The 13508-nt window shown below is 36.4% G+C and overlaps 1 protein-coding gene across 4 annotated transcripts in view; it reads left to right on the forward strand.

Annotated features, from left to right (window-relative positions):
• Nucleotides 1-2923, forward strand: part of LOC129476698 (neuroligin-4, X-linked-like) — a 336078-nt gene extending 333155 nt beyond the window's left edge. For all 4 annotated transcript variants that reach the window (XM_063635436.1, XM_055269581.2, XM_055269583.2 and 1 more), the window contains one exon: nucleotides 1463-2923. In XM_063635436.1, coding sequence (XP_063491506.1) covers nucleotides 1463-2312 — 850 coding nt within the window. In that variant the 3' untranslated portion in view covers nucleotides 2313-2923. The remainder of the gene's footprint in view (nucleotides 1-1462) is intronic.
• The last annotated feature ends 10585 nt before the right edge of the window (nucleotides 2924-13508 follow it).

A 13508-nucleotide genomic window follows, 5' to 3' on the forward strand; every position in this document is an offset into this window, starting at 1 on the left:
CTGAGTCAAGTTTATTGTTTGAATCCTGCACAATGTCTGGTAATGACTAGATAGATACTCTTCCTTGGTCCTGTAGCCTTCTGCCGTACAGCCCAATATGCAATGGTTGGAGGCAGCTTCCCAAAAGTCCCCCTGAGAAGGAGTTACCTGGAGTATGGACTTTAGCTTACACCTGGAACTATTGATCAGGATGTTGCAACTCCCTGCCTGCCTGGGTCTGCACATCATATCTCAATGCTGAGTACTAATCATTAGATGACATTTTACCATGCACAACCTCAATATTTTGTAACAATTAAACCTTAAGATGTAATTGGTTTTATAGCTTACTTTATCAACCATAAGGAAAGGAAGAAATGAGAATTTGGTATATTTGTTTTTTGAAGGGGAAGTGTTATCTTAAAAGGATTAGTTGCAAAGATATTTAAAGGCTCTATGCTTTATGAATTATCCCCAAATTTTTATGATTCTCCTTCTACCTCTGCCCACTTGTGCAAATATTAATAAGATAATTCTTCAGTGTATAGCTTCCAAGCACAATTTAGCATCTGTAACAGCCCTCAGCTTGTTTCTGAGTGTCTTATTTATCCTAAATATGTTAACCTCACCATAAATATATGTACTATTTTAACAAACTTCTTACAGCTGCTGTAATGTGCTTTCATCTTTTCTGGACTCAGTCTTCAAAAATTGTCCATGTGCCTATGTATTTTACTTTCAAATAGAGAGCAAACAAATGATGCATGTGATGATTTACAGCTTTTAATTATAAATCCTATTTTATTTTGAGTGTTAATATCAATTTTCATTGCTAAAACTGTAACATCTCTTCATTTACTTCAAATGCAATTTTTGAGTAAGAAAGAGAATGCCCACTTGTTGAACAGAATTTCTTAGAATTAATAAGAATTTCTCAACCTCAGTACTGTTAACATTTGGGTCCAGATAACTTCTTTACTGTGGGGGTCTCTTCAGTGCACCAGAGGGTGTTTAGTAGCATCCCTAACCTCCATCCTTCATAGGAACTGTCTACGAAAACCAAAAATGTCTCCAGACCTTCCCAAATATCCCTTTGGGGCAAATCAATCCTGGATGAGTTTTACAGTTCAAAAACAGTGAAACTTGAAATATTGAAATTTTTCCCAGAGACACTTAGTTTTCCTTTATTTTTGAAGATCATTCGATGCATTAAAAAATAGTAAATATGTTATAAAAATTGCATAATGCTGCTATCAGGATTTATATTTAAAAGAAAAATAAGAGCAATTTTTAAAGGAAAAGACAATGTGATAGACACGTCTAGGATTAAAGCAGAATGTACCTTTGCTGATTGTGTATTTTTTGCTCATTGATAAATATATATGAAGATCAGATTGTAACTTCCTGATTTATTGGTTTAAGATAATATCATATCACATGTGAAAGAGTAAGACCTTTCTTTTTTTCTTCCTTGTATCCCCAGCGATCCAAATCAACCAGTTCCTCAGGATACCAAGTTCATTCACACAAAACCCAACCGCTTTGAGGAAGTGGCCTGGTCCAAGTATAATCCCAAAGACCAGCTCTATCTGCATATTGGCTTGAAACCCAGAGTGAGAGATCACTACCGGGCTACGAAAGTGGCTTTCTGGTTGGAACTCGTTCCTCATTTGCATAACTTGAACGAGATATTCCAGTATGTTTCAACAACCACAAAGGTTCCTCCCCCAGACGTGACATCATTTCCCTATGGCACCCGGCGATCTCCCGCCAAGATATGGCCAACGACCAAACGCCCAGCAATCACTCCTGCCAACAATCCCAAACACTCTAAGGACCCTCACAAAACAGGGCCCGAGGACACAACTGTGCTCATTGAAACCAAACGAGATTATTCCACCGAATTAAGTGTCACCATTGCCGTCGGGGCGTCGCTCCTCTTCCTCAACATCTTAGCCTTTGCGGCGCTGTACTACAAAAAGGACAAGAGGCGCCATGAGACTCACAGGCGCCCCAGTCCCCAGAGAAACACCACAAATGATATCACTCACGTCCAGAACGAAGAGATCATGTCTCTGCAGATGAAGCAGCTGGAACACGATCACGAGTGTGAGTCGCTGCAGGCACATGACACTCTGAGGCTCACCTGCCCACCAGACTACACCCTCACGCTGCGCCGGTCGCCAGATGACATCCCACTTATGACGCCAAACACCATCACCATGATTCCAAACACACTGATAGGGATGCAGCCTTTACACACTTTTAACACCTTCAGTGGAGGACAAAACAGTACAAATGTACCCCATGGACATTCCACCACTAGAGTATAGATTTTCTGTATTTCCCCTCCTATCCCTCTGCCCCTACTGCTCAGCAACATAGAGGAGACAAATAAGCAGAAAGGAAATCTCCAAACCACGAATGTTTTTGTGCCACTGACTTTAGATAAAAATGCAAAACGGTAGTCATCCTGTCCCAGCAGACCCTTCTCATTGGCATTTTCCAGTATTGTGAGATCAAGTTCTGACCATATGAAACGTGAAAAGTATATGTTTCTGTTACAATACTGCTTTAAGATCTCAATCATGACAACAGATGTTTCGCGTGACTAGGACATCACCATTTCAAGGACCCGTGTGTTTCCAACATCATGGCAGCAGCTCACACTTCCAAAGCTCAGCCAGGGACACTTAATATTTTTTCATTACAATGGAAGTTTAAATATTTCTATCTGGGCTACACAATGGATGGCTATTCTTAAGTGAAGAAAGAATCTACGGGCTTTTACACAGCACATGGAGCTGTAATCCAGAGAGAAGGAAATGTAGAATTTTATTATCAAAGTAAGAGAATTGACTGTGCAGAAAAATTTTACGGTTCTGTGGAAAGAGGTGTTCTGCCAGCCTGAACTATATTTAAGAAACTTAGTAAAAAATAAAAATGTATATAGCTGTGAGTTCAAACAAAAACTGCAGACAAACAAAAAGGAGAAAAGCTTTTGTGTTTTCAGTTTGAAAGAACTTTTAGCAAGGTTGTGCTTTCACACATATTAGTCATACCACATTAGTTTCCCTACAGCAAAAGAGGCTTTTCTTCCTAAATTACATGTAAACAAAAACATGGGATTTTCTGACATGAGATTTTCATTTGTAGGAATATGTGATGTCAAATGGAAGACTCAGAAATTTTGTGTGGCCTATTTCTCCCTGTCAGGTTGCACAGATGCATGTAGAGCATTCTTAGGAGACCATTGTTTTAGAAAACTTTGATTTGTAAGTGTTAGCTTTCATGAAATTGCAGCACAGAGATAGGTCCTAAAAGTGGAATGTATTTAAAACTTGTTGAATGAGACACACACACACAGACACACACAAAGAATCAGCAGAGAAAAAAGAATACAAGTCCTGTTCTGTAGCGCTTGCCTTTTGAATATATTTGGGAAGAGTTGCTTCCTATTTCAGGACCCTGCCAAAAAAGAAGAAAGCTTGCCTTTGGTGGAGCTATGTCCCTTGGAGTAAATACGGCTGTGTTCCCTAGCAGCTGCCGGAGGATTTGGCTAATGAAGTACCGGCTCAGCTTAGCTAATCAGATTGAAGGAAGACGTGTGTTTTTTGTTTAAGCACCTAGTCCCTTATTTATCAGTAAGCAGGTTTTTAAAAATCTTTTATATCATTTATAGGATAAAACATATGCTTGTCTGAAAATATCACTTTTTGTGGATTTATCTAATCACCAAACAAGGAATATCATAGAAGAATGGGGGAAAAGGATAGAACATTAAAACTGCTTTGCATGGGTTTTTTGGGAAGTTAGGAAATCTTCACTGACAAGGCACTGAATGGAATTTATTCACCCATTTTAAATTGGTTGCTTGGGAATCAGAGATTTGTCTCTCCAACAGCTTGTCATTTTCTCATTACTCATTTTCAGGAAATATTGGAGTGTTACAAGGCAGAAGGAAACACAGTAGCAATGGTTGCTCTATATTTTGTCTTACTGCCTTACCAAGAAACACTAGCCAAAGATGTTTGAAGATCATGTCCCTTGGCTGCATTGTGGGTTATTCTAGAAATCCAATGTTAAATGCTTCTACTAAAGTGGGGATTCCCCATAAAAATTGTCCAGCTACCTGACTCTTTTTCAGTAACAACTTTGATTACTGAATCCATACACTCAAAACTATAGTGATATGTCAATGTTTGAGAGTGACCTCTAGAAAAAAGAAAACTGTTTTTAAAAATACATAAAATCGCCTCCAAATCCTGTTGCTTATGTTGGGTTAAATTTGAAAGTGATTCTCTCTATATAAATAAGTGAAATATTATGATGTGAACTTGGCACACGTGAGGCAACATTTCTTTCCTACACAGAAGTGTCATGGTAAGATTTCATTCCCAATTCATTTTTCATACAGCTATGATCAGGCAATTTCTGCAAGCAATGTATGACCCCACCTGAGCAACCACAAATAGGCTCTCCATGAAACTACACAGGAAGTGATGTGTGGCATCCATGCTGGTTTTGTCTGCCTATAATATGAATTCCAGTATTTGTTCATATTTCCAATTGTATCTTGCTAGCAATATGTACAACAACATGACAGGCTTGCGACGTCTTAAGGAAAAGAAGAGTTCCTGTTAAATGAATAGCTTTAGCTTTTACAGGGAATTATGATTAAAAGTGACTTAGTACATCTTACACGATTTCTCATTTCTACATGAAAAGAAGTTATAGAATCTTCATAGAGTTCTATGAGAAAAATATACTTGCTATTTATAAAAAAAGAGAAAAAAGAAAAAAATGAGAAAAAAAGTAAGAAAAAATCCTTTCCTAGGCTTTTCCTTGATCTTCAAAGGAACACAGGGTTTAATGGTCCTTTGGGTTATTATTTTGAGGTTTTGTTCTTTCTTTTGCCATAAGTAATGATAGAAGATGTATATGGCCAGTCACATATGTATAAACTTTTCAGCAGCATTTTAATAATAAAATATCATGCTATTTTCTAATGTTTGTACAAACATTTATGCATCTGTTCTTTCTTGGTAGGTGGCATATTTTATTTACTTTTGTTATTCTTGGAATGCCTTTTTCTTTGTAAATGCTAAGTGATAGCTCTCAGATAGGCTACAAATGTGTAAATACATTTGATAATGGGATGGTTTCTTTAGCTTTGGCACAGTTGAGGAGGCTCTGCTAGCCTGATTTTGGAAAACTAAGCCCTGTTTGGTGAAGCTCCTGAGATGACACTGCCTGAAAATGAGTGTTTGGACATGTTATTTTTACCACTGCTCATTCTTGTGTCACTGTGTTTTGAGTTGTGTTCAACAAACTAATGCCTTAACAGTTTCAAATAGAAAGTCTTAGGTGAGTAAACCTTCAAGTGACAGCAAGAAATTCTACTGAATGAAACTCCAGAGGCAGAAAATTGTGGTCATTCCAATGGGAGCTCAGTTATCAATTCCTTCCTGTGCATCCAGCCATCACGAACTTATTTCACATTCATGGTAGCTCTAAGGGGCAGGCAACTGCATTACTCCGCTTTCATAATGAAAGATGTTGTGACTTGGAAACATGTCCCCTTGGACAGGAAAATTTGATGGATAACAGGATAACATATCTTCATACCCCAATCTTTCACCAAGAAGTTATACAGCAAACACTTGTAAGTCAATGTCCTGCATGATAATCTTTGCTAAGTAGCAAGTAAAGAAATATAGCAAGTACCCAGACTCTTTGGAATATGTGAACTAAATCCTTCAGATGTTGTTGGCCTCAATCATGTTGTGAAGGCACACAGGGGAATACATACACAAACATATGCATATATGTATATATGTACATGTATGTTGTACATTATATATGTGTATACATGTACCTATCCTATTTATGTAGGTATGTATATAGTCACAGACAGCATAATGTTTTGGATAAATAGAAATCACATATATGATGATGGTGTCATAAGATTAAAATAACATATTTTTATTGTCCCTTTTGTGTGTTTAGATATGTTTAGACAAACAAATGCTTATCATTGTGTTACAGTTGCCTAGGGTCTTCTCTCCAGTAACATGCTGTACAAGTTTGTAGCCTGGAAGCACTAGGTTTTATGGTTTTTAGATTATAATAATAGAAAACTACGGTTGGGACCCATTATATAACAAGTTTTAGCTTCATTCTTCCAACCCAGGGAATTATTTTTCAAACCCAATTAAGTGTATCTTCTGCACTAGCAGAAACAAAGTACAAACTAATGTTTTAAGATGCGTTTCTCTTAATTTAGGGGTATATATAAAATACTTTGTAATATGGAGAGCTAACATTTTGCAATCTCTATTAACTATTAGAGTAACCTAGGAAAATAAGAATTTACAACATGTTAGCACACAATTATTTCAAATTATGTGAGTCTTTTATGAACCATGTATGCTGGAGAAAAATAATACTAATATTTCCTTAAAAAAAAAATAAGAGTAAGCTGACAGTTGTTTAAATGGTCCCTGGAAATATTATTCCAATGTTAGGCCTATAGGAGGAATGCATGGTTTTGACCTCTCACATTTTGAAGCAATGGGCTGCAACTTCAAAATCATGCTATTAATATAGGTGTTTACTATACAAAAAAACAGAGAAAATATGGCATTAACTTGTGAGCCATGTAAATTAAATCTCACAGTTACCTCTGTCCTCTGCAGTTTTGACCCCTTGGAATTTCAGGAAAAGTAATTTAATTGAATGAGCATTCACACTGCTGCCAGAACTTCTAGAGCCTATGGATTATCATCTTGGTTTCTAGTCCAAGATGCCATAGAAAGCCTTTTATTTAATTATCTCATTTACCATGACATATTTTATCACCTATTTAAATTGACAAAAATATCAGAACCACATAATGCAATATTTCTATTAAAAAGTAGCATAAATTTGACTTTTATTATATTAATCCATCATATAATTAATATAAGCAGATACAAAAACAAGTTCTTTAACAAATAGTGTACAATTTGAGACTGTCCTGGTTTTCTTCTTCATATATGGGCAAATATTCACACAATTGTACCCTGTAGCAGTTGTCCTGAATTAATTGGACTTGGGACAATAGTTCAATTTGCTACCATTTTTAAGTTATTGATCTTATTTCCTATCTTAATGGAGAGGCAGATCATGTATTTTTTGCATTTTTTTATCTTTTTGTTTACTTTTTTAGGGTTAGAAGCTATGTATAATATTAAACCCTTTCTTCTCATTTCCTTCCTCCCTTTATTCCTTCCTTCCTTTATTTTATTTTATATTTTTGAGAAAAATTCTCTCTGTTGCACAGGCTGAAGTGCAGTTGTGCAATCATAAGGGAGCGCAGTGTTGCAATCTTGGAGGAGTGTGGTGTTGCAATCTTGGCTTACTGCAATTTCCACTTCCCAGGTTCAAGGGATTTTCCCACCTTAGCCTCCTGAATAGCTGGGATTACAGGCACATGCCATCAGGCATGGCAATTTTTGTATTTTTTTGTAGAGATGGGTTTTCACTATGTTGGTCAGGCTCATCTTGAACTCCTGACCTCAAGTGATTTTCCACCTTCTGCCTCCCAAAGTGCTGGGATTGCAGGTGTGAACCACAGTGCCTGGCCTTTTTCTCATTTTATTCCACATTGATATAGTCTGTGGCTACTCAGTAAGAAAAACTCAGTTTTCCTTGCAAAAGATTAATAATAGTAGAAGTGATGATGGTGATGATGATGATGATGATTATGATAAGGATATAGATCAATGACAGCCCCTGACAATAAAAATAAAAATGGAAATCAGAATGAACATGTTTAAAGTATAGATGAAGGCAGAGACATTTGACAATGTGAAATTGGGAAGCACTTAGGAAGTTGGATCAAGTGAAAGGCAAGACAACATGATCTGGAAGAAACTATATCCCCAAGAAAGGAAGAGGAAGAGAAAGACAGAAAAAGGGAAGGGAGCATTCTTGGCTGTCTGAGAAGGAAGGATTCCTGGTTGTCCTGAAATTCCCCATTATAGGGCACGTTGTCTACATAGCAACCCTTGTCTAATGAGTCTCTTTTCCTTGCAATCAAAAATCCAAGATAAGCCATCAGTATTGACAAAAAAGTTATTGATGACTCAAGAGCTGGTTTGGATGTTCGTAGATTTTACAACTCTTCTTTCTCTTAGATTTTATCCCTGTTTCTGCAAGGTGTTTAGGCACTTTATCAAGAATATTGTTAGCTCTGGTAAAAGGCGTGTGAAAGAAGAGATTAAAAATATGTGAAATAATAGGAGTATTCCATCTCTTCTGTACACATAGCACATCTTTTTTTGAACAAATCTCCTTTAAACAAGTCTTCCTATAAAAAACTCTCACTGGCTAATTTAATTCCATGATCTTCACACCTACATCTATCTCCACTGGGCTTCAGAACATTTTCTTCATTCTATCACACATCACATTTATGACAAGAATCCTTATGTTTATTTCTGAGTTGCAATAACAAAATCACTGGAGACACTGGGCACGGTGGCTCATGCTTGTAATCCTACCACTTTGGGAGGCTGAGGCAGGTGAATCACTTGAGGTCAGGAGTTCAAGAGAAGCCTGGTAAACATGGTGAAACCCCATCTCTACTAAATATACAAAAATTAGCCAGGCTTGGTGGCCCGCAACTGTAATCCCAATTACTCAGGAGACCGAAGCAAGACAATCCCTTGAACCTGGAAGGCAGAGGTTGCAGTGAGCTAAGATCACACCACTGCACTCCAGCTTGGGTAATGGAGCAAGACTGCCATCTCAGGGAAAAAAAAAAAACAAACCTGAGATGTTAATTCCATGTGGGGATGTGGGGTGCACCTGGTACACTTCATTACTAATCAAATTCTGCATTTTAGTGATTAGTCCCTAAGACAAATGGATTGTTAAAATGGCATGAAGTCAAGGAATTTCCTTCCGGTTTTCTTGTAATAGCAAATACAGTTAAAAACAATAGGTAGGGCTGGGCACAGTGGCTCACTCCTGTAATCCCAGCACTTTGGGAAGCCAAGGTGGGTGGATCACAAGGTCAGGAGTTTGAGACCAGCCTGGTCAACATGGTGAAACCCCATCTCTACTGAAAATACAAAAATCAGCTGGGCACAGTGGTGGGCACCTGTAGTCCCAGCTACCCAGCAGCCTGAGGCAGGAGAATCACTTGAACCCAGAAGGGTGAGGTTGCAGTGAGCTGAGATCACCCCACTGCACTCCAGGCTGGGCAACAGAGTGAGACTCCCTCTAAAAAATTAAAACAACAACAGCAACAACACCAAAAGGTAGCTTCTTTCACCCAAGTGATTTGGATTGGACCATATTGTTAATTTAGTGGAATGTCAGCGACATAACAGCAGCACTCTGAAAAGACAAGCAGCCAACAGAAAGCCTAATGCACCTTGAGTTCTAAATAAATACCTCTTAGGTGCAAATGAAAAACATGGTATTTATTGCTCACCCATTGCAAAGACAACAATATAAAAAGACTAGTTAAAATTATAGTTTCTAAATGGGAAATAATTATGCAGAATGCCTATTTGTAATATGCATTATCTGAATCTAAAACCTGCTAGCCTCCCTACTTTGTAGAGACTACAAACACCCTGAGATATGTAGTGTGCCCAGTTAGGAAAGGGGTAAAATTGCATCTGATAGCACCTCCTCAATGACCCTTTATTTAGAACTGAGCTAATGTGGGAAACTACTTTCCAGCCTAAAATATGAAGTATAAATGCAGTGTTTCTTGGTGGAATGGATGATGATATTAACAACTGGTCTTTACTAAGATGTGCTTCGTGAGGACTAAGTAATAAGGCATTTTCTGGAAGAACTGTAAATAAAAGCAGCATCTTTTAGGTTATATGTTTTTATTATGTAACTATATTTTGATAATAAAAATAAATAAGTAAAAGAAAAGTCTTTCTCAACACTGGGAATCAATCCACACCCAACCTAGGAAGGGAAAGACTTGCAGTAATCTGCTACAGGGCTTTGTTACATTCACCTGTAAAGTATGCATCTAAATAACAGAAAAACACCAAGAATCAGTTGGCTTGCATTGTTCTCCTCCACTAGCAGCAGAAGCTCAAGTTACCTACAGTAAAACCCTAATCTCTACATGCTTATGTGCTCGGGGAGCGTGTTTGGCCAGCTTACACCACAGGGTCCAGTTAAACAGCCTCACCCTATACTTTGTGATATTTCTTTTGTGCCTTTTCTTTTTAATGAGAAATGGAGGCTCTCCCTGGAGACAAGGTAACTCAGCACCAAAATCCACTTTCTTGGTCAATATCCAAGTTACCATCAAGGCCATATTGCAATGTGGATAGACAAAAATATTTCTATGAATTTTGTGAATTGTATTTTTTACTAGTTTGGTGTGCAGAGAAAGATATCTTTCCATCTTTATTCTTTCTTCCTTCACACTCAATTCTTTATTATTTGTTCCTCTTCCTCATAAACATCCTAATAATCTCCCTGTGAAGATGAAGATATAACATTGAGGAATATATCATTATGCCAATTTTCCAAGAGTTTTATGAAACACAATGTTACTGGAATATTTTCAAGATTTTATCAGTAAGAAGCCTTAATATATATTCATATGTAATAGTAAGTAAAATAGAAGGACATATAGTATTCTAGTCTTGTACTGACCACTATATGCATGTGTGTGTGTGTACATGTGCACATACATATGTGTGTTAAAAAACTTATATACATGATACACAGATACATATTATATGCATACATATCCAGGGTAGGTGTGTTTATACACTTATATACACTAAAAAAAATTGTAAATAAAGCTCTTTAGAGCACACAAACTTTTTTTTTGAAATGACGATTGCATATTTATTCTGACTGATGCTTGCAAATGCTACAAATAATATTTCAAAATGAACCTTTACTTTCCTTGGGATTCTTGGAATGATCTTTGATAAGCACAATCTTTTTCCTTTTTTAACATTGAAAAATTAAACTTCTTATTTTATAATCCTTTAGGTTGACAGAAAAGTTGCAAAGGTAGTACAGGTTCTTCCCATATATGTTGCATCCAGATTCTCCTATATTTTAATTATATATTGACAAATAATACTCATATATATTTATGGAGTACAACTTGATGTGATATATGCTTTCAGTATGGACTCACTGAACAAAGCTAATTAACATATCCCTCACCCAAAACTTATTATTTATCACTCCTGTCTAGCTGAAATTTTGTATCCTTGGATTATTACCACCCCATTCCTATTATATATGAATGATGACATTCTGCTTCTATCAAAGACATTACTTCACACCCATGTAGCAAATGCTACATGTTCATGTTATTCTCCCATCCTCGTAAGAGCCATTACTTCTGAAGGTAAAAAATATATACAAAATATATATACTATATGTATACATAGTAAAAGCATAATATACAAATATATATACTATATAAATATATGTGCCATGTAAGTATGTGTGTATATTTTATAGCACTGTATAAACATATATACTATATAGTATCCAAATATATGTACTATATATAGTATCTAAATATACTATATATAATCTGTACATAGTGCTTAAATACTGTGTATATGAGTGCATATAGTATATCATGTGTATATTGTATAGTATATATATAATAACATGTATATATAAAATTATCATCAATTTGCCACAATCCAGTTATGCTTACATCTATACTGTCTCTTGAAAGATAAACCAATGGACAACTTCCACTTTCTACTTTAGATACTATTTTTATTGCCTTAGATTTTACACACACATTCACACTCTCAGAACTATATTATGTATGGTTAAGGATGTGTGTAAAACAAATGATATCAATGTATACTATATGGTTCACACACAAACACAATACATGCATGCATGTATGTGTGTATCTATATATAACCATAATCTTGCCAGTGACAAAAACTGAATATGCTGCTAAGATTAATTGTGCTAAAATCTGCCTCTATAACAGAAAATTTTTATGCCATAAGTAAAACAAAACAATGTTTTAATGAGTGGTCCCTGAGGTATATACAATAGAAAATAGAGCATACAGTTTTCTAAGAGTTTTATGGAACAGAGTTACTGGATTTTTCCCAATTTTCTTGATCAGTAGGAAGCATTTAGATATATTCACTAAGCTAGGTGCGGTGGCTCACACTTGCCTGCAGTCCAAGCTACTCAAGAGGCTGAGGCAGGAGAATCGCTTGAACCCAGGAAGCAGAGGTTGCTGTGAGCTGAGATTGCACCACCCCTGCACTCCAGCCTGGTAACAGAGTCAGACTCCATCTCAAAAAAAAAAAAAAAAAAAAAGATATACTCATTTTATTATATGTTTGTTTTCCTAAGCCATTAAAGATGCTTTATATGAAGTTTATGAGAAGCCTTTGAAAAATGTGTCAATATAAGCAAAGTACAGAATGAGTCCCTCATCCATTCACTTCTTTTATTGGGAGACAATATTTTGTGGTAGGTGAGAAAAGTTCACATCTGAAGCAAGCCTGATATAAATTCCAAGCTCCCCCTTACCAGCTGTTTAATCATGAATAAATGACTTACTTTATTCCTCTTTTCCTTCACAGGGCTTTAGGATTAGAATATCATTAATACATGTATCCCAGGACTTAAAATTACAACTAAAAATTTAAAAAGAATATCATTAATATCATATGCCTGATATGAATACTATAAATAGATTTTGGTATCCATATTTATCTACCACATATCTATTCATGTCATCAGAAAGAAGTATTGCAGGAGATTAAGAAAAACAACAGAAATAAAATAATAGAAAAAAAACAAATAAAATAACCCAACCACGTTCCATGAAGCAACTTGAGTGTCCCAGGAGATAGAGCTAACCACTCTGCATCAAGAAAGGCAGCAAGAATTTCAGGTGGAAATAGGGAAGGCTGAATAAATAGTGGAGGGTCTGACTAGGGAGTGTGTTGAAATAAGAAATGACAATCCAAGAGGCAAGACTTCCCATTCACCTTCTGAAAGCCCAGTTAAGGCACTTCTCACTCTCATGCATGTGTGAGTTGAGCTGCATGGCAGGTAAACTTACTTTCAAGACAGATTCTATGGTTTTGAAGAATTACTTCCATGTCCATGAATGGTTCTTTCCCACTCCACTTCCTAGAGGAAACAGAGGCACCAACCCAACCAGGATTTTACCATCAATCAGCAGAGAAATAGAAACTTTGACACCAGTGTATGAATACAAATTTTGTTAATATCCTTGGATTCATAGAAGGTCCTCTGGGAGAAAGGGAGATGAGAAATTCCAAAATATTTCATTGGAAATTTTCAGCATCTCAAACTAGCAATTTCCACTGTGTTATACATAGATTAGAGAATGACTATATTTATCGCTCATGAAATTGGTCCTAGGAAAACATGACAATCATTTCAAAATGATGGGAAGAGGCATACAGAAATATATTAGTCTCAACATCAGCTCTTTATACAGTTTGGGAGACCTCGAATTG

Source organism: Symphalangus syndactylus, chromosome Y (genome assembly GCF_028878055.3).
Source record: "Symphalangus syndactylus isolate Jambi chromosome Y, NHGRI_mSymSyn1-v2.1_pri, whole genome shotgun sequence".
Lineage (NCBI taxonomy): Eukaryota > Metazoa > Chordata > Mammalia > Primates > Hylobatidae > Symphalangus > Symphalangus syndactylus.